The sequence below is a fragment of the Perissodus microlepis genome, chromosome 18, assembly GCF_051167445.1.
Source record: "Perissodus microlepis isolate ML-2025 ecotype Zambia chromosome 18, ASM5116744v1, whole genome shotgun sequence".
NCBI lineage: Eukaryota > Metazoa > Chordata > Actinopteri > Cichliformes > Cichlidae > Perissodus > Perissodus microlepis.
In genome coordinates, this window is record NC_140478.1 from 10,013,412 (window position 1) to 10,033,496 (window position 20,085).

A 20,085-nucleotide genomic window follows, 5' to 3' on the forward strand; every position below is an offset into this window, starting at 1 on the left:
CTAACACATTTGATAATAACATGAATTGTAAAATAACGTCATACTAAAATGAACAGGTTGTTCACACGTCTTTTGTCTCGTTGGTTAGATTCTTCTTTTCTTTCTTGCAAGATTTCTGGCAGCTGCAGTCCTCTAAAACAGACAAAAAAGTAAACAGTTGGAAAATTAATAATTATTATTAATTAAGCTCAAATATGTTATGATTTCTTAGATTTTGTTACAGTCTAGTACCACTGTACCTTTGCCATGGGCTGCCTTGGTTTCTTAAACTGTGCAGACTCTGTTTAGAGGAAAGTCAGCAGTGTAAGTCTTTTGTTCAATTTTATGTTTTGTTTTGTTTTAGGGGGAGGGTTTAAACAGCAGCAGCACACCCAGGGTAGGCGATCAGTTTTCCCAAGGGGAACACATGAGAAAGTGGGACTGTGTGAATACAACACAGTATTCGCGCCACATTAAGAAAAAAAATATTATTCACTTTGAGAATAAAGTTGAAATGTGAAGATACAGGCTGTTGTTTCAAGCTAAACAACTCCCACGGCTGCTATACCCGATGCCCAAAAATGCCTTTGTAGTGTAGTTGGTGAAAAAACTTCTTACTGTGGCTTATGACACAGCATACGTCCTCTTTAATGCGAGAATGTGTAACCATTGATATCCTTGCATTTCTAACGTGACAGGCATGTCATTTTGCATAAATCCAGACAACTTTTCTGAGTTTGTGTGGTTTTTCCTTTGATCAGATGAGGCTTTCTGCACCATCTCTTCAACGTCCTCATACCCATCAGCACACTGTGTTTATGTGCTAAAAGAGAAATAATTTCCTTGCTGTTAAAACCAGTTCTGAAGTATGATTATAGTAATTCATCAACGCAAGGCATTTTGCAGAGTGTAGCAGCTGTGGCAGACTTGAAACAACGGCTTTAATCAGCTTTGTACTCTCAAAATGAATTTTTTTTTTTTTCTTAATATAGCCCCCAATACTCCTTTGTACAGTTCTCATGTGGCTTCTTGGGAAATATGAATCGCCCAGCCCTGATAGACTCACCGTCTTCAGAAGGTAGATCCTCTCCTTCATGTATTTTCTTGGGATTCTGTAACCAAATGTTTAAGAATATTATCATAAACTACCTGTTGCATTTGTAAACAGGATTGAGACTGTTATAAAGATATCATCCAGTACTTAAACAGTCCCCTTTCTGCAGCCTACCTTCTCAATTTCCTTCTCTGGAAAAGCCCCCTGAGAAACCTGCTTAGTCTCCCCCAAATGATTTCCTTTCTGAAGTTTCTCCACCCGATCCTGTTCTGCTGACACAGCTATTTTCAAGGTGTGAAAGGGCGTCTCCACCTCACCAACCCTGAAGTTCACGGCCACGCCTTCAAACCACAGACTGTCACACTCCCCCTCCTTGAAACCAGGCGGCTGGTAGTCAGCAGGGGTGACTTTGAAAGAAGAGCACAGTATAATATTTTTAGTTTTTAGTAGGAAAATTCTAGTCTAAAAGACACAAGGATATAGGATATTCATTAAAAGTAAGTATCCTACTCTCATCATAGTAGTAGAGCTTCATGGTCAGGTAGACGTTGCTGGGGAGGGCGTCCAGGTTCTGCATAAGCAGAAAGAGCTTCCTGATGAGAAGCACCAAAGCCTTTTTGGTGTCGTCCATGGTCACTTGCATCTTTATACCGTTGTTCCTGTGGTTGCACAGAGGTTATATCAGCTTCAGCCAGTCAGCTGGGTAGGGCTCAGTCTGTGTGGCATGCTTAAACTTATTCCTACTTGAGTATGTCCATCTCTGGTCCCTTTGCACTGTATCTGAATTTGAAGTGGTAGGACTCAATTATCCGCTGCAAAGTAAGACAATGATTCATACGTTTTTTTATCATTTCTGATCAGGCCACATACTGCTGTAATTTGAATATTCAGTAATTTAACAGAACTTACATTGGGTTCATCAGGATCCGCGCAGACCTGGATTGTAACAATCGTAAGTTTTAGACATGTCTATGTAACCGGGAAATTGTCTCTTTCATGTTACATATACACTTACCCCAATGAACACAAGCTGGAGCTGTCCAGAGAATAACATACAAAATAATAAAATTAACAAAAATATTAATGGCACCGCACATTAATTATTACATATTTCAAGAGTTGAACATAGGCTCGACTTACGTATTGTTTCTCTAATGCATCGAAACAGCCCATCAACCTGAACAAAACAAATAAGGACACTTGCAAATATTAACCAGGGTAATAAAACTCTCCTTCTGTACATTTTCTTAGCATTAAAGCTGGGATTTTATATTTACCATTTCACAATTTTGGCTGCACCAGGGGTGTTGCAGTTTTCACGCAAGATTTTGATGCAAAAATCTGGCAAAACAACAAAAAGAAAACAGCCTTTTATAGTCAGTGATTAAAAGTAGTAAGACAGAGATTTGTTGGCTTCACATTGATGATTTGAATCTCTGGTAACACCACATCCCAAAAATGCTCTTTAGAGGCCACTGGACTACAGTGAACTCATTGTTATGTACGAGTTTGAGATTATTTGAGTTTTGTGGTAGGAACATACGTCAGAGACTATACTAAAGTAAGCTGTGGCATTTAAATTTAGCACACTTTGGGGGATTTAAGAGGCCCAAACAATAATACAAGGGAGGACGGATCCATGCTTTCATATTGTTGAAGCTAAATTCTGAACCTACCACCTGAAATTATCAGACCAGGAAACGTTTTTAGTTGAATAGGTGTATTTTACCTTATGAAGCATCCAGTAAGTGTACATTTTTTCACCGAATACTGATTTTATTAAACTCCTAGCTAGTTTCTCTGAATGTTCACCTTCCAGATATCTGGATCTGTAGGCATCCTCTGGAAAAATGCCCCTGAGGTAGGTGATAGAGGAGACAGCCACGACCATCATCCTTTTCACAAAGAGTAAAGACTCCTGCGCAGATTTAAAGTCGTTCGGGAATAACTCCGTCCACTTTAAATAAAAGAAAAGAAAGGAGAAAACATGTTCACAGTCATATCATGGCCACAAGATGTCGCCATTGACTGCCTTAAACATCTTCCAGCACAGATCCGTTAAACAGGAACTTAGAAATACAAACACTGAGTAAATAACACCTAAAATATGGCATTTGTATGTGGTGAATTCAAACCTCGGCAGTTTCCTCCTTATTTTTCTTCATGCACATCTTCCCAGCTGCCATTTTCTCCTTCTTTCCTTTGGCCGGAGGTTAGCTAGGTGGTACTACTAATCAATAAACGAGCTAGCAAGCTAGCGATCCATTTTTCCCGCCCAAAACATGGCGCTCTCGGTATTGGTCCAGTTTTTCTTAACTTTGTAGGAAAGCAACAAGGTCAGGGGAACTGACCTTACTTTAAAATATAGGAATAAAAAAAATGTTAAACCATAAAAAAAGTTTTTAATTTTTCAAATTCTTCACACATAATAGGTTTACATAGGTCTATTTCTTCAAGTCAAATACATTAAGACTAGACCAGGGGCGGCAGAACTGGCCTGTAAAGGTTCCAGTCCAACCCACTGGAATGTTCTGGAAAATGTGAAGGAGGGCATAGATTTTGGACTTTTAACTGTATTGTTAAAGGTTTTACAGCTTTTATTACTGATAAAGACCTCTCCTGTGGTCATTCATACTACGCTAAAGTAATAAGTAATACACAAACAATTAAAAAAAAAAACTGAAAATATCCCGTTTGTATGATCTAATTTCACAATGGCTCCTTAGAAGAAGAAAAAAAAGACATTTTCTGTGAATTATAAATTACTTTTGTGGGTAAACTGAGACATACTGTTGAAAATGTAATTATTTTTCTTATATAAAGTGGGGTTAAAATGTAGTCATAGTGGGTTCGCTGTATATAAATGGGCTGTATGTAGCCCACGATGTATGAGTTTGACATCCCTGATGTAGACCAGTAGGCATGGCCATTACAGGTACTTTCTTTTTGCCAGCTTTACATTAACTGGATAAGTATGGTGTAACAATTATAAATAATAATTATATCCTTGTGTCTTTTAGACTAGTAAAAAAGAATATGTAATAGAGAAGTTCAGTGAACCCAAAACACTTAACCTAAACAGCATTGATTTCACTACTTTTTCATCCCTTGACAAATTCAAAGTGTCTGCTGTGAGGTCTGTTGAAAGAAAAAAATTAGATTCATTGTTAACTTACACTGGCATTTTCAGTTGTTTGGACAGTTGGTGTTAAAGTTTATGTGGATAAACTTGTGTTGTAATCAAACAGCTACTATATATTAATAATGTGTGACGCGGGTGTAAGAAAACTGACAATCAAGAAAAAATGCAAACTGTTGTTTGCTTTATTAAAGATCTTCATACATGGACATAATTCAGCATTGGCCTGTTTTTGTTGTTTAACCGTGTGTTATAACTGTTGACTGAGGAAAAAGATGCAATAAATATAAAGGAATCATAGACTCTCTTGTGCTATTGTGTAATTTATAACGTATCTGAGTAAATTTACATCATTCCAAAATATTCTTAATGTGCTTAACAAGACCATAAAAAGTCGTGTAAGCGTGATACATAAATACATAATAGGCAGGTGAATTTCTACTTAATTTCAGTGAAATGCTTCAGACAGTTTGGTCCTTTGTATGTAACAATAATGGGGAATGACATGAGATAACAAACACACATTTGGTTCTGTCAGACAGTGAAGCATACAGCATACATAATTGCAGTGTTTTAACACAATTACATACTTTGGTCTAAGTGCACTGTTCACGCTACAAACAACAAAACACAAACAGCACATCAACTACAACAGCTGGCTCACTCGTCCACAGGCACTACGGCTTCAGTAAATATTGTTCGAAATGTAATCACAAAATGAAATCTCCTACAGCAGATAGCAGACTCGGGCCTTGGGCTTATTACTGCTTGGAGAAGAAATCTTTGCTCTTCTGGACGTCAGGTTTGATGGTGTCATTTCCTGGTTTCCAGCCGGCGGGGCAGACTGAAAAGATAAGACTATAATGAGTCCTGGCTGGTAGATGAAATGCAGGTGTGCAAAAATGACACACATGTTGCACCTTAAAAATAAACCAACTCTGTTCTGCATGCAAAAACAGGCAACTAAAATGACAGTTTGTGAGATCATGATACATTGCGCAGATAAGAGTGCAAACCTTTGAATTTAAATAAGCCTCTGTGGTCTTCCATTAGCTAGTTTACATTCAAAAGTTATAATTTGGTAAAAAGCTGATTTTCACTGCAAGTAAATGTGAGCTGTAGAAGGCAGGGCGAGAAAACAGAATTTAAAATCAAGACCCAGAATGCAGACATTACATGGGCACAGCAGAGCACCATACCTTCTCCATGCTTATCTGTGAACTGAAAGGCTTGAACCAAACGCAAGGTCTCCTCAACAGAGCGTCCAACTGGGAGGTCGTTTATGGTGATCTGTCTCAGGATGCCCTTGTCATCAATGATGAATAGACCCCTGTAATAGAGAGAATTATCAGCTCCTAGGTCTCCTTTAAAAATATTAAGACCAGCCCTTTGAGGACTCCACATTATTAGGCTACGTTCACACTGCACGCGAAAGCGCATCAAATCCGATTGTTTTGACCCTATGCGACCCATATCCGATCATGGTATGACAGTGTGAACGGCACAAATCCGATATTTTCAAATCCGATCTGGGTCACTTTCATATGTGGTACTGAATCCGATACATATCCGATGTTTTAGAAAGCAACTGCTGTTTGAACGGTCATGTCGTATTAAATCCGTCTTTTACGTCACTGACACAAGACAGACGCCAATTATCAGCGCCGGAGAAGACATTGCGAATGCTTCCTGGCCATCCGGTGTAGATGTCAGTGAAACTGTTGGGAAGACAAAGTGAACATTTTATTTGTACTGTATAATCTGCAGATTCTGACAGAAATCTGCAACTATCCTTTGAAGCACCGCTCCTCTAAAACAGCAATAAGGATAATTATTGGGTTATTTACATTATTATGTAAATAACAAAATAACTTAAAGCAAAAATTGGGAAACGTAAAGTCCGAAGTCTTTATATTAAGGGCCATCAGTCAAACAATACTGTTTGCTCTGGGTCTAAACAGAGCGCGTTGTGTGTGACGTCTTCTTTTGCGCATGCGGGACGCTTTGAGCGTTCACACTAGAGCGTGTTTGCTGTCGCATTTTATTTGTAGTGTGAACAAGCAGACAAAAAAATCGGATTTGATCAAAAAATCGGAATTGAGCATTAAGACCTGCAGTGTGAACGTAGCCTTAGACTCACCTGTAGGCGATGCCCTCATCCTCTTTCAGGACCCCGTAATCTTTGGAGATGGTGCGCCGTGTGTCAGACACCAGGGGGATGTTCATGGTACCCAGACCACCCTGCTTACGTGGTGTGTTGACCCTGCACGGTCACCAAAAGATAGTGTAAGGACTTAATAAAAATGAATATGGTCACTGTGGATGTGTAAAATACAAAGCTTTTTTTTTTTTTTTTTTTTTGTGTCCCGTTTGGATCTTTAGCCATCAGAATTGTTGTCTTAAGGCCAAGAAAGAATACAAAGCTTTTTAAATACCAAGCGAAATGGGAGAAGTGTGAGTCCACTGAGGCGGCGATGACCTCACATCCAATCTTCCTGAATTCATTGGCAGCATCACTGAAAGCGATTATCTCAGTCGGACAAACAAAGGTGAAATCCAGTGGGTAGAAGAAAAACACGACGTACTTTCCTGTACCAAAGCATTAAAAAAAACACCAATGAGACTAGTGAATGCATCACTTTAATTAATTCTCATCTTTTGTAGTGTAAATGAATCTCTGCTGAATATGCTGCAGGATCACAAAACAATGAATCGCAGAGAGGAGGACCATCAAAGCATGTCAAACAGAAGGTGAGACGCAGGTTGTCCTTTACCTCTGTAGTCTGACAGCTTCAGATCGTGGAACTGTCCATCCGACATCACCGCTTTGGCAGTGAAATCAGGGGCCGGCTTTCCAATTTGTGCATTGCCTGCAGACATCTTGAATCTGATTGGATTACAGAAGAAGAAAGCAGTCGGTGTTACACTGTGCTGTTTCTGTGTGCATAAGGTCTTCCTTATTTGCAGAACAAGGAAATGTTTCTGTTATGTGAAACACCCACCAACACTGTTTTATGTGACTAACACCTCTTTACTAGAATGTATATATCTATATATATCTATATATATAGATATATATGTTATTTTTTATGTTGTATGTATGTACCGTCACAAAAAACAAAGTTTACACCGGTTCTCCTCTCCGGCTAAATTACCCAGATGGTGTTTTATCCGTCCAAAGGGCGTTTGTGAAAGTAAGAAGGAAAATCAAAATCTAGAAAACAGGATTAAATGAATCCAAGAAGAGAAATTTCAACTACAGGAGAGATTTTTGGAAGCCCAAAGTGAACACTTTGAAGAAATGCACAATTTCTCATGAACAAACAAGACCAACAAATTAAAAATACGCAATACCAGCAGAACATTCAGATTATAAATGAAGGTTGGGGAATAATGTTTGGTCAAGCACGGCAGCAGATTATAAACCTGATGAGAGAAAACAAGAACAACAGCACACAATTAAGAGAAATGTCCTACCAGCTTCAAGAAACAGAAGCTATAGTGGAATCTCATACAGTGGCACTGTAGGAATTAAATAAAACAAGCAGACAAAAAACAAAAGTAAAATTCTCTCCCTTTTTCCAGTTCAGGTTTGGTTTTAAATCCGTATTTGTGTCATTTAACCCACATTAGTTCCTTTACACTTAACCTAGGTTTCTTTAAGTCAATATTAGTCAACTCAGTTCTAAGTTTAGTCCAAATCAAAAACAAAGAATGAGCAGTTCTGAAGGTCGCACTTCAATGGGAGACGATGGAGGCAACATGGGAGGCTTGGCCACTTGGTTGGTGGCGAGCTTGGAAGGAGCAGGACCTCACAACGGAGCGCACACTGCGGGCACGGACCAAACAGGACCCACCGGCTCAAGCTCAGGTGCTGGCATCCGCTGCCCCGGACCTTTGGGCTCTGGACAGGGTTCAGGACTAGACCATGTGGTGACCTCTGGCTCGGGTTCAGAACCAGGACCAGATGGTGCTGAGACTTCTGGAGCAGCACCAGATTGCTCAGGGTGGGGTGGGTGGGGAACTGGTGACTGAGGCTGATGCTGAAGCCTGACCACTCTCTCCCTGGGGACAGGAACTGGTCAAGGGACAGGCTGGACCCTAATTGCCCCCACTCTGGGAATTGGTCCAGGGACAGGGCAGATAGACAAAGAGGCTGGAGAGTTAGTGGCAGTGATGACAGCCTAAACCCACGAACTGTTATCGTTGGGGAACTGAGCAAAGGAAAGGCAGTAACTCTTGCAGCTTGGATGCTACGAGGCCCCCTTAGAGCCAAGGTACACCAAGTTTCCTCCCTCGTCAACTCACCCAGATAGGATGCCTGTTGCCGATTCTTTACTAAATTTGCTGGGTCCATTCTGTGGTCACGTCATACTGTCAAGGGGTGCTGGAATCCTCAGACAAATGTAAACTCAAAATGCAGCTTTATTAGATAGCAAGGTGGCAGCCTTAGCCTTCTCCTTTACAAGGAGGGGTAGCAGCTCTACTCTGAAACCTTCCCAAATGACTTAACTCCTCACCCTATCGCTAAGGCAGAGTCCATCTGCCTTTTGGAGAAAACTAATTTTGGCTGCTTGTATCGACAATCTCATTCTAATAGTGTTAACAAAAAGATGAGGCCTAGATTAAAAGACTTCAGGTGTTTCTCAACAACAATGCACCATCTAGTGGTAGAAGGCAGCATAATAATTAGGACAACAATTTACTGCCATTGGATATCGATTTAAATTTTAACAGTTAGATTATAAGACTAGTAAGTCTGGTAGCGACTAGTCACAACAACGACAATTAGTTGGCTAGGCGACAAGTGGCGCACATCCCAAGTATAAATCTTGCCACAATCAAAGTAGTTACAAATGAATCTTTTAGTCAACCAACCAGCTCAGTTTAAATACACTTATCACTGACAAGGTCCTTTAAACAATGAATGCATTTCTTAATGCATGCTCAATAATCCAAATAAGTAAACCTGAGTGATATGATGTGTGGAGCTTATAACACAGAAATCAGTCAATGAAGTGAAAACAAACCACCTTTTTTTTCCTAACCCTAACTGGCATTAGATGAAGTAGTCCTAAATCTACAACACTAAAAACGCTTTAGTTTCAGCTTCTCCGACAGGAGGATTGTTGTTTTACTTTATCCAATGTGATTATAAATAGAGACTGACTAGGCCAGTGTTAATAACCAATATATAACCAGTATGCATAGGTTGTTCAGTATGGGCCAGTAGGAAAGCTTAGAAACCTAACAGATGCTGGAGATAAGTTATGTTAGCACGTTTCCTTTTCCACAAAGCAAATCTAGCTGTGGTTTCCACTGTCTGTGGCATTTCTACAGTCAGCAGCTGTCTTCTTCTTTTTCTTCTTCCTCTTCTTTTGGCTGCTCCCTTTTAAGTCCTCCTTTTAAGTATATCTACTGTGTATATAGACACAATATTAGCTAATATATTAATACATTCAAAAAAAAAAATGTAAACACAAAATGCAGACTTTAAGTAATTTGATTGCACGTAAATCTTCCATGTAATGTGTTACTTAAGTACAATGTAAAACATTACATTTGGGGAAATTTGGTTAAATAAAATGCACTTGATTAGTATGCATTCATTCAGTTTATACCAGACACATTTCCCTAATGATTAATTATTGGAATGAATAAACCTTTGATTTTATATATTTTAATTGCTTTTTACTCAAAATGATTGCTTCATGTTTATGGAGAGCAAAAAAAAGTGCACTTGCATTTTTTATTTATTTATTTTATTTAACCCCCCTCTTTATTAAAGCTCGAATCTACACACACACACACACACACACACACACAGATAGATAGATAGATAGATAGATAGATAGATAGATAGATAGATAGATAGATAGATAGATAGATAGATAGATAGATTTATATAATTCACTGTGAACACAGTGGGATAGAACAATAACATACAAAATTTCAACATTGCAAACCGTTTAACTGTATAAGCTTGTATTATAGTGAAGTGTATAATTAAAGACGTATGGCAGCTCACCACCTCAGCTCAAACACCTATTATTAGGCGCACAGTACATTAGGTGGCAAAAACATAAAACCGCAAAGCACTTCCACTTCGACTCTAATGTGTTTCCTTATATAAATAGTTACACCTGTTTTCTAATCCTTCTTTCGCCATATAACTTCCATCTTCAGGGATTAAACCACCTGGGTTAGCTGTGTGAGTTTGGTTTGCAGCTGTAGCAAAACTCTCAAATATTTCCTTGACTCTAAAATAAGCCACACACGGGCTCTTTCTTTCCTTCACTGAAACGGAAACAAATTATCAACGAGCCATCCTTTTCTCCGAGTTTCTGAAAGCGATTTTTTTTTTTTCACATGTGGGAAAAACCCACTTGTTGAAATATCGCTTCAGCTTCGGCTACACAACTGCAAACTTCACAACCAATAAGGAAAAATGTCATTTTAAGGTTAAGACTCTAAAGAACACAATTACATGTTCGTTAGTGTCACATACCTCACTTTTTTTCTTCACACCACACAGTCACGGCCCACGGAGTGCAGGAGGTAAGAGACTCGGGCTCGGGGGTGAGATTTATAAAACGACTCACATCTCGCGATAACTGCGCTCAGAACGTGAACTGAAGCCACTTCAGTCAGTCCCACAGAATGTCAAGCTTCAACTTATGTAGCATGACTTTGCATTTTTCCCTCCTTTCCTCATGACTTTTCTGGGAATCCACGCTCTTGTGAAACATAGAGGAGGAAGAGATAAAGGCTGGCCTCCAGGAAATAACCTCAAGATTTTGTGTTTGGCGTTAAAGTTGTTTAATAATCTCAGAGGAGCTAACCCTCTGTGTTTGAACTATCCCCATTCACTGTAATACACTGAATTATTGATGTAAAACTAAAAATATATAAATGAACAGGTGTCTAATGGCTGGCACTTCCTTAATCCAGGGGTCATATGAGGTTCCATCATAAGACTCAACCTCTTTCACGATGTGCTGCCAATCCATTGTTATGCACAAGCAGTAAATAATAGTATCATATTACTCTTTCAGCTTCACCTCACTTCTGCTGCCTTTTTTCTCATTACCAGTAATATGCAAAGTAACTTACTAGCTCAAGAAACTAGTGATACTCAACCGATGGAGCATATTTTTTTTTCTAATTGTCTGTGGACTCATTTCAATGAGGGCTAAGTTCCTCTTTTTCTTTAAGTAGAAATAACACTTCCCCTAGAAAACAATAGTAAATATACCTGTTTTATACCAAGTACAATAAATTTGTTCACCATTTAGGTTTCAACTACACATGATGTGTTTTAGAAGCACTTCCTTGAAGTCTGGACTTGCCTTTAAATTATTATTGCAACATCTTATTGCTTCTATCCAGTGAGCTGCCAGAAGGTATTTTTCTTTCTAATTTCCTCATCACTCGCACTAGATTTACTGAATGACTCTGCTGTCTGTATTTTCTGTAATCTTGTGAAGAGGAAGTTGCTACATTTTACTTACATTTCTAAGCAAGTCCATTTAGGTAAAAAGAAAAAAGAAAGAAATGCCCGGTGTTAAACGATATGGATAAATAATAAGTAATAAACTATAAATGAACTATTGTGGGTCACCTGTTTGTCTCTCAGGGAGATTAAATAGAAGCTAGAGAACAATTTTTATTTGAACATGGTAAAGAGGTTATTGAAATGATTGTTAAGCCAAACCACTTTCTTTCAAACTGCATTTGTCAGAGCCTTTGCAGAGGACGAGTTTTCTGCGTGCCTTTTAACTTAAATTTTCAGACTCTATGGGACTGTTACTAACACCTAGGAGAGTTACCTGGTGTACCAAGGTGTAATCTAATTACACCAAAGTATTATTTACGTGTGACAGCAAACCTTATGTGTAACAGTTGCTATAATTCAGGAAGAGAAAAAAAACAACAAAAGGGAAGAGAAACCGGTTTCAGGAATCCAGACAGCGGTTGATTTTGAGTTGGGGGGTTTTCAGCTATAGTAGACCTTTTTCAGAGCAGTCATTCTTTTATATGAAAATGCAAAGACAGGTTTTAATTATGACATTAATTCAAACTCTACACCCGAATAATTCAATCTAGTTTTATATTTATATATTTTATTTATTGCACTAAATCACATAAATAGTTGTTTCAAGGCACTTTATATTATAACGTAAATACATCACAGTAATAAAACTCGAACAATTACACAATCCCCCTTTGAGCACGGACTTGGTGGCAGTGGTGAGGAAAAACTCCCTTTCAACAGGAAGAAGCCTCCAGCAGAAGCAGGCTCAGAGAGGGGCCGCCATCTCCCACGACCGGTTGGGAAAGAAGCCCAATCTGTGCTACTGTTAACACCTGTTAACCTATTTATTCATGCCCCAATAGTGTACTGAAAAAAGTGTATTGTGTCCTGTTTGGGAAACCTAAATGAAATAATGTTTTCTCTCACACTAGTGAGTCTAATGCCAGTGCCCTAAACATTTTGGCTAAAACCTTCTGCGTACATATATCATTAAATTCATTTTTAAACTCAGGAAACCAACCACAGTGTGTGTTTTTTCTTCTTCTTTCTATTTTTCAGGTTACGTTAGTTCACCTCAGAGGCTGCTGTCAGTTCAGCCTCTCGCTGTCACCGAGCAGTGTCTTTGCACACTGTTACCATGGAGCTCCATCAAGGGCTAAATAAGAGGGGAGGGCCTACAATAACCTCCTGTTAGAAGCACTGCGGTGGGCTAATGATCAAACACTGCGCTGTGTTCATCTCCTGTCTCACAATATGCCCATAATTAGTACATCTGCTCCCCTAGTGATTCCAAAGCAGCTGGATGTTTGAAGGGCTCTCACACAGCTCTCATCCCAGCTTCATTCAGCCGTGCTGAATAACAAAACAGCTGTAGCAGTCACAGATGTGACGATGGACTGAAAAATGGCTTCAAATGATTGGTGCTTTTAATCCACAATTATTAAATTAGTACAGTTTAGTAAAGCTCATTTAGGGTTATCTGGCGTTATTGGCAGACTTTGAGGAAAGAAAAGCTTTTCTAGTTCTGCTACTTCCAATGACTCAGTATCAGGGCATGGCATTAAAGAAATGCATTGAAAATCATTTGATCTTCCTTAGCGAGTTAGATGAAAAGATTATTAGCTTGTGCGATATGTAGGTGGATTCAGTACTCACTTAGCTTAGCCACCTACAAAGACAGGATACAGGTGGAAACAGAAAGTATTGCTCTGTTTGAACAAAACTCAACCTAGTAGCATCGCTAAAGCTCATAAATGACCACTATAAACCTTTAAAGTACTTTTTACTATTTTTTAAAACTGAATAATCATATTTCATCCAATATTTTCTTTTGTTTTTGTTTAAAAATATAATGTAATGGAAATCCAAATTCCCCCTTCACCAACGTTGTCAGGGATTTAGGGGAGGATGATTTGAAATATATCTGTATGATGCTGATTTGTTGTCAGGTCCAGACTTGTTTTGATGAGGCAGCGGCACACTGGAGTCAGCAGGAGGCGATCATAGGGGAGCTGGAGTATCAGTGCTCCTCACAGCAGGACATGGCAGCAGTGTGTACTGCTGTTTTACATACATGCTGAGTGAAACTAAAACACAGCAATAGCACCATCAAATTCTACTAGATAGGCTATCCTTAAACAGTTACCCTTATACTGAACAACTCTGAGAAACATTAGAAATGAGTAAAAACTTGCATTTTTTTGTTGCATTTATGGGTTGAGCAGCAGAGTTGAGTATGTGAGTTTTGCTGTCTGCTTTTGTCTGGTGTTTATTGAATTGGATGATTGAAACCAGAAGAAACAACACATATTGGACAAATTAACCGCTTACTTATTTAACAAGCAGCATCCTTGGTGGTATGTGAAAGACCCATACACAGCTACAAAAGCCTATCACCTGCTGCTATTCACCAGCTATAGGTCACACAGTGCTGTGGGATGGCGTCCCATTCTTCAAGAGAGTATGTTGGTCACTCTGACACGAAAAGCATGTAAAAGCTGATCCCACAAGCATTCGGTGGGGTTGGCGTGTGTCATCTTGGAGGACAGAGTTCAGTCCTAGACTGTGGAGATATGGGATTGCTATTGGTTGCAAAATCTCATCTTGACATCTCTCTGCATTGATATCATCTACAATGTTGACAGTCTGGTTTTTCCAGTAAGGGAGCTGTTACCCTACTGGTGCAGCCATCAGCATAGTGTTCTCCACAACATCTCAACACTTTGACCCTACCATCCAACAGCTGTAAGCAGAAACTGGACTCATCAATGAACAGCGCTAATCAGCCACTAATCAGGCACTGAAGTGTTAGCACCTGGGTTATCTGAAGCTCAAAACAAGAGCCAATAGAAGAACAAGCTTTTTGGCAGATAAGATACCCACACACTCAACCAACAAATGCATTTTCCTTACAAATGTGGCACCACTGATGGGGAAAATAAACAATATTTCCAACAGTACAGGATTTATTGCTAAAAAGCATTGTTACAACAAAGAAATGATCACCTACATTTCTTTACTTTTAGTTACATAGTAAAATACTATACCATTGCAAAATGATCCAATAAATGACTCAATAATGGTACGTTTTATTTCAATCATAGTTTTTTTTTTTTTTACTGTGATCCCACTGTCTATTAACTAAGACAAAAAAACATTCACACTAAACAGCAGGTCACAGAAATAACTCTGACCTGATCTAACCATGTAACATTTATGTCACATTTGTGTGGGTAATTTACATATTTGAAGACATTTTCTTCAAAATATCCTATTTATTTAATATTTTATAATTGTGTTGTTGTTCTTGTTGTTGTTGTTTTAGTGGTGGAGACATTACTAGAAATAAAAAACAAAATGACCAAAGGTTCTTAAAAGTGTTGCAAAACGACCTTAAGATCCCCAGGCAAGCTTTAGGGAACACTTCCTGAAGGTCTCTTAAAGATTAATGGTTGTTGGGAAGCCAGTGTGTACAATAATAACAGGGCTGCCATCAACAGTACTCATTATAACAGTTTCAATTGTTGTTTTTAGTATTGCACTGGAAGGAAGAGCAGTATAATGAATAGGAGTGGTAATACAAGGAGCAGTATAACAATAGCAGCAGAAGTACTTGAGGTAGTAATGCGTGTAACTGTAGCAGCGGTACTTGCAGTCCTCTTGTTAGTACTTTGTACCTTTAAGAATTCTCCCGCGCGGGTCTACAAATAAGGAAAGCGACCGGAAGGAGCAGGGGTATTTCGCGCCAATTTGAAACAACGGAACACAGTCTGAGCGGCACGAGACACGAGCTGGGACGCGCGCGCCGCCGGAGGTCTTTTTTTTTTTTAAAACTGCTCTTCCCCGTCAAAGGTGTGTAGTGGCCTCTCTGCTATTTAAACTTAAACAATACAAACTGGTACCAAAGGCCGAGGTACAGTTTGACCTGAGCTCAGAGTCCAGGCAGGGAGCTGAGCTGACCGATTGTTTCTCTCCGTCAGGTGTGGTAAACATGGAGGGGGCCAACAAGCTGATTGGTACCGGCAAGAAGCACTTGGTGATGGGGAAGGTAGTGGAGGCTGTGAGCACCCTGCAGGAGGCCAGCGGCATGCTGTGAGTTACCCTCAAGTCACGCTGGAGTTTCAGTGAGGTTGAACGTGAAACGGTCCCACAAAGGGCCCATAAAGTGGCCCTCGTGGTTACTTTTAAAACGCTCACTTGGGCTTCCTAAAACTAAACCGTGTGTTTCACTGTTTACATGATTGAAGAGTTTATAGGTGACAGTGCCTCGTGCAGGCTGATTCTGAGCAAGTGTGCAGATTGGTGCAAAAGCAAAACGGCAGCTTTTTTTCTCTCCCCTCTGGTGTTTGAAAATGAACTTGAACGTGTTTATACAAATCACAAACTGCCTGCAGCTGTTCTTTGCATGTGAGCAGAAAGCAGTGACACTGGTTTAGCTTAGTGTTTTTCTTAATTTATATATTTCATTTCCATTAGGTTCTGTTTTATTGTTTAAGCTTAAACCTAGTTTGAATAATTCACTCGCTAATCCTTTTTATACGCCTAGCTTTTATTAACTCCAGGAATCTTTCTAATTTGTTCTGAAGCAGCACTTGAGCAGTAATGGATGCCTGCTTTTTCACTCTAAAATAAATGGTAAATTCTTGTTATAGGGCTAAAGAGTTTGGAGACACAGCGGACGAATGTGGCGAGGCTTTCTTCTGGTATGGCAAAGCTCTCCTGGATTTGGCACGGTAGGTTAATCAGGTTTAAACATGAGAATGTCCAGCTCTTTAAGGTGAGGATGGAGGGGCCGCTCTGACTGCCAGACTTGTTGTAGGATGGAGAACTCAGTCTTGGGTAATGCTCTAGAGGGAGTGCCGGAGGAGGAGGAAGAAGAGAAACCCAAAGACTCCAATGTTGAGAGCACAGACAATGTAGACGGTAAGGGAATAATGTGATATTTGGCTAGTTACGGTTAATCTAAATGTGCACACATCATTCCCAACTGTTCTGCTGTCGACAGAAAAGACCAGAGATGAGCTGAGGGTGCAGGTGTACGACGCCATGGCGGAGAAGAAAACTGAAGACAGGGAGAAGGTTGAAGGGAAGCAGAGTGAGGATCCACAGGAGAAGACAGAAGGAGCCAAGGCTGGTGACAAAAAGGAAAAAACAGAAAAAGTAGAGGGGGAGGCTGAAAAGGACAATAAGAATGATGAAAGCAAATCTGAAAGTAAAGATAAGAAGGAAAAGAGTGGGGAGGAAGTGGATGCAAAGGATGACTCTGAACCTGCTGCTAAGGAGAAGGAGGGGGACTCTGCTGATGCTGCTAAGAAGGAGAAAGAGGAGGACTCTGCCGCTAAGGAGGAGACTGCTGCTAAAGAAGAGGAGCCAGCTGAGAAGATGGACTCTGCTGCTAAAGAGGAAGAAGCAGCTGCTGAGGAGGAAGCAGGTGACCTTTGCTCCTCCTGTCCTGATCCTGGCTTGGTAATGGCAGTGTTGGCTACTGAAGCATGCAGAGCAGTGTATCTAAACTCATGACATTTGCTTGTAGATGAGGAGGAAGGCGGCGACGATGTAGAAATGGAAGGTGATGCAGAGGAGCAGGGTGAAGGAGACGCCACTGGGGAGAAGGTACTGAACAAACCGCTCGCATGTTAAAAAAAAGGACTCAGCTGACTGTGCGAATTTTGAATTTCATGTGTTCTGTCTGTGTTCCTCTTTTAGGACAGTGACGATGAGGAGGTGGGTAACCTGCAGCTGGCCTGGGAGATGTTAGAAGTGGCCAAAGTCATCTACAAAAGGTAATGGAAACACTTCAGAGCCATGATTTTTATCTTATCATTTTGCACCTGCATTTCAAGCTTGTAACCTTTTCCTCTTTGTTCTTATAAAAGGAAAGAGACGAAGGAGGATCTGCTAATGGCAGCCCAGGCTCATTTGAAACTGGGTGAAGTTTCTGCTGAATCAGGTCTGAACAAATGTGCAGCTTTGCACATAATCATTGTTTTCTCTTTGATGCAATGAGCTTGAAGCTGTGTTGATGGCTCAGTGTTTGCAGTGGTGCTCAGTTTCTGTCAGGACTAAAAGTCTGTGAGCAGCTTGAGATTTCTTTAGTTCTGTTTTGTGTACCTAAAACTAGGTTGTAACACAGCTAAAAAGTTAAATCTGCCATTGTGCTGTTTGCCCACTCGGGGGCAGCCTAAATTAGTTGAACCACAAAATGTCTCAGCTTCAACTTTTTGAAATGCTAGTTTTCTGAGTGGATGCTCACATCCACACCCGGTCGCATCACCACTTAAAGATCAAATCTTTAGCTGATGAAGTCTGTACTGTTCTCAGCTCATTGCAGTGTCCATGCCTGCTGACCCTGAACAGTGGATGAAACTCTGAGAATGCAGAGTTTGTTTGTTTTTTTACATGTCAGGTGTTGATTTGCTGCTTCTCTTTTTCAGGGAACTATCCACAAGCACTGGAGGATTTCCAGGAGTGCCTGAAGCTGCAAGTGAAGCACCTGGACTCAGACAGCCGCCTGCTGGCAGAGACTCACTACCAGCTCGGTGTGACCTATAGCCTGAACACGCAGTACAGCGAGGCCATCGAGTCTCTGAAGAGCTCGATCTCTATCATAAAGAACAGGCTTGGTAAGCATCGGCTCCTGGAGTGAAATTAGCTTTCAGAGAATCAATGCAATAATTAATATTATTAATACAATTCCAGACAAGCTGCAGGAGATGCTTGACAAAGCCGAAGGTCCAGAGGCTCTGCCAGAGGAGAGGAAGGAGCTGGAGGAGCTCAAAGCTCTGCTGCCAGAGATCCAGGAGAAGGTGGAGGACGCCACTGAAAGCCTGAAGATGGCGAGCGCGGCTATGAAGGACGCACTGGTGAGTTTGGCATGGAGTTTGATTTAGCTGGAGGACAGTCATCAGAGCATAGGCGATCAATATGCACTGGTTAAGGTGGTGCTATCCACCAAGCGTGATGCCTGAATTGTTTTGGGTTTAGTTGTTAAATGGGATTCATAAAATACATGCGGCATGCTGGTGCTTCAGTGACATGTGAAGTTCAGTTTTTCTATTTGTGTTCTGTTGCTACGCATCTTCACAAATAAACCACTTGGTGAAAAATATTTGGGAACTCGATCCATCATTAGTCACACCTCCCTCTGTAAGGTCCGGTGAACCGCAGGCTTTCGTGAGATGATCACAGCATAGCCGCCATCATACCTGTGCGTCAGAGTTTGGAAAGTTGTATAATCCAATAAACCATGGTCCATGCAAAGCGCCATCTACACAATGATTTACAAATAAATTCCAGGGGCTTGAAAACTAATCCTAATCCATCTTAAATGTTTGGATGATCAGCCACAAGTTTCGGCTTCTCTTTGAGCTGCATGTGCAATCTGTTTCAGGATGGAGGCTCCACTTCCTCTGCCTGTGATGGTTCCACTGTAAAGAACAGCGACTCTTCTTCCACTTCAGAGGTCAGTTACAAGTTTTCATGGCACACTTTGTGAAACAAACTTAAGCCCAACAGGATTGTAAAATAAGTGTGATGTTTAACTTCCAAACAGATTAAAAGCACATCCACTTCCATTGGCAACACCTCCACAGCTGCAGTCTCTGACATATCCCACCTGGTCAGAAAGAAGGTGAGGTTTTTTAACTTGCATTGATGTGGTGTAGCTATAATGGTGAGCCTCATTTGACTGCTGCCGTGTATTGCAGAGGAAACCAGAGGAGAGTCCGGTGAAGGAGGATGTAAAGAAGGCGAAGCAGGACAACAGTCAGCCAGGCGAAATGCTTCTCACTAATGGAGATGCAGGTGAACACGCCAATGATATGGAAGTCGAAAGGTGAGGTGTCAATTCTGTCTGCTGTGCCGTTTACTACTTACAACCTTGAACTTGTCTGAAATCCCGTCATCCTCTGTTTCAGTAAGTGAAGCTGCACTTTGTCTCCGTTCAAGAAGAGATTCACCAGCACAACAAGCTCTTAACTGTCTCTTACACGTTTGCTGTTGTAAATACACGTTTGTTCTGTAGTGTTTGACATTATACTGTAAAATTCAATAAAGATGGTTGGATAAACCTGTGTTAAACCTTCATTACTGGAGCCATGAAAATGTTTTGTTTCCTGGCAGTTTATGAACTGTCCATAAATGTTTGTACTCACCACATAAGTGGCTCCTTTAGTCATACTGGTTCTACAGCATTCTTCAGTCTGACTTACTGTATTTAACCATGTGGTCGGAAGAGAGGATTCAGTTTGCCATGTGAGAGCAAAAGTGCAGTTTAATCAAGAGAATGCAAGAACCTGGGCCTTAGAGCTGATAGCTGAATACACACGAACAGGAAAATTTAGCTGTGCAGTAACTGAAAGCCTGCGCTTGGATAAAGCA

At 40.4% G+C, this 20,085-nt stretch overlaps 3 protein-coding genes across 4 annotated transcripts; 1 reads left to right on the forward strand and 2 right to left on the reverse strand.

Annotated features, from left to right (window-relative positions):
- Nucleotides 1–19: 19 nt before the first annotated feature.
- Nucleotides 20–4,256, reverse strand: zte38 (zebrafish testis-expressed 38). Its single transcript, XM_084912068.1, has 12 exons — nt 3,169–4,256; nt 2,846–2,990; nt 2,311–2,374; nt 2,174–2,210; nt 2,049–2,069; nt 1,943–1,969; nt 1,778–1,845; nt 1,544–1,692; nt 1,208–1,440; nt 1,046–1,091; nt 240–280; nt 20–132 (listed from the first exon to the last, which is right to left on the reverse strand). The coding sequence occupies exons 1-12, from the start codon at nt 3,217–3,219 to the stop codon at nt 85–87; spliced, it is 930 nt and encodes a 309-aa protein (XP_084768194.1). The 5' UTR covers nt 3,220–4,256; the 3' UTR covers nt 20–84.
- Nucleotides 4,257–4,339: 83 nt separating this feature from the next.
- On the reverse strand, nt 4,340–10,788 carry prdx1 (peroxiredoxin 1). The gene is made up of 6 exons (XM_084912069.1): nt 10,681–10,788; nt 6,947–7,059; nt 6,608–6,761; nt 6,313–6,435; nt 5,372–5,502; nt 4,340–5,016 (listed from the first exon to the last, which is right to left on the reverse strand). The coding sequence occupies exons 2-6, from the start codon at nt 7,050–7,052 to the stop codon at nt 4,934–4,936; spliced, it is 597 nt and encodes a 198-aa protein (XP_084768195.1). The 5' UTR covers nt 7,053–7,059; nt 10,681–10,788; the 3' UTR covers nt 4,340–4,933.
- Nucleotides 10,789–15,432: 4,644 nt separating this feature from the next.
- LOC146367271 (histone-binding protein N1/N2-like) lies at nt 15,433–19,798 on the forward strand. 2 transcript variants are annotated; one of them, XM_084911945.1, is made up of 14 exons: nt 15,433–15,558; nt 15,687–15,798; nt 16,359–16,439; nt 16,526–16,629; nt 16,712–17,137; nt 17,240–17,319; nt 17,413–17,489; nt 17,583–17,656; nt 18,141–18,329; nt 18,406–18,569; nt 19,097–19,168; nt 19,259–19,336; nt 19,413–19,540; nt 19,623–19,798. In XM_084911945.1, exons 2-14 carry the CDS (start codon nt 15,698–15,700, stop codon nt 19,627–19,629), a joined length of 1,581 nt encoding a protein of 526 aa, XP_084768071.1. In that variant the 5' UTR covers nt 15,433–15,558; nt 15,687–15,697; the 3' UTR covers nt 19,630–19,798. The 2 variants fall into 2 exon arrangements, with proteins under 2 accessions (XP_084768071.1, XP_084768070.1); XM_084911944.1 differs by lacking the exon at nt 15,433–15,558 and having other exon boundaries at nt 15,615–15,798.
- Nucleotides 19,799–20,085: the final 287 nt, after the last annotated feature.

What these genes read in the sequence shown, in the direction of transcription:
- zte38 (XM_084912068.1), bottom strand. Translation starts at nt 3,219, where the DNA reads ATGGCAGCTGGGAAGATGTGCATGAAGAAAAATAAGGAGGAAACTGCC. An exon ending in GCAGCCAAAATTGTGAAATG is followed by an intron (nt 2,211 to 2,310) that starts GTAAATATAAAA and finishes TGTTTTGTTCAG; the next exon opens with GTTGATGGGCTGTTTCGATG. An exon ending in ATGCATTAGAGAAACAATAC is followed by an intron (nt 2,070 to 2,173) that starts GTAAGTCGAGCC and finishes TTCTCTGGACAG; the next exon opens with CTCCAGCTTGTGTTCATTGG.
- prdx1 (XM_084912069.1), bottom strand. Translation starts at nt 7,052, where the DNA reads ATGTCTGCAGGCAATGCACAAATTGGAAAGCCGGCCCCTGATTTCACT. An exon ending in GATGAGGGCATCGCCTACAG is followed by an intron (nt 5,503 to 6,312) that starts GTGAGTCTAAGG and finishes TCTCTATTACAG; the next exon opens with GGGTCTATTCATCATTGATG. An exon ending in CACAGATAAGCATGGAGAAG is followed by an intron (nt 5,017 to 5,371) that starts GTATGGTGCTCT and finishes TTATCTTTTCAG; the next exon opens with TCTGCCCCGCCGGCTGGAAA.
- LOC146367271 (XM_084911945.1), top strand. Translation starts at nt 15,698, where the DNA reads ATGGAGGGGGCCAACAAGCTGATTGGTACCGGCAAGAAGCACTTGGTG. An exon ending in TATCATAAAGAACAGGCTTG is followed by an intron (nt 18,330 to 18,405) that starts GTAAGCATCGGC and finishes ATACAATTCCAG; the next exon opens with ACAAGCTGCAGGAGATGCTT. An exon ending in CCCACCTGGTCAGAAAGAAG is followed by an intron (nt 19,337 to 19,412) that starts GTGAGGTTTTTT and finishes CGTGTATTGCAG; the next exon opens with AGGAAACCAGAGGAGAGTCC.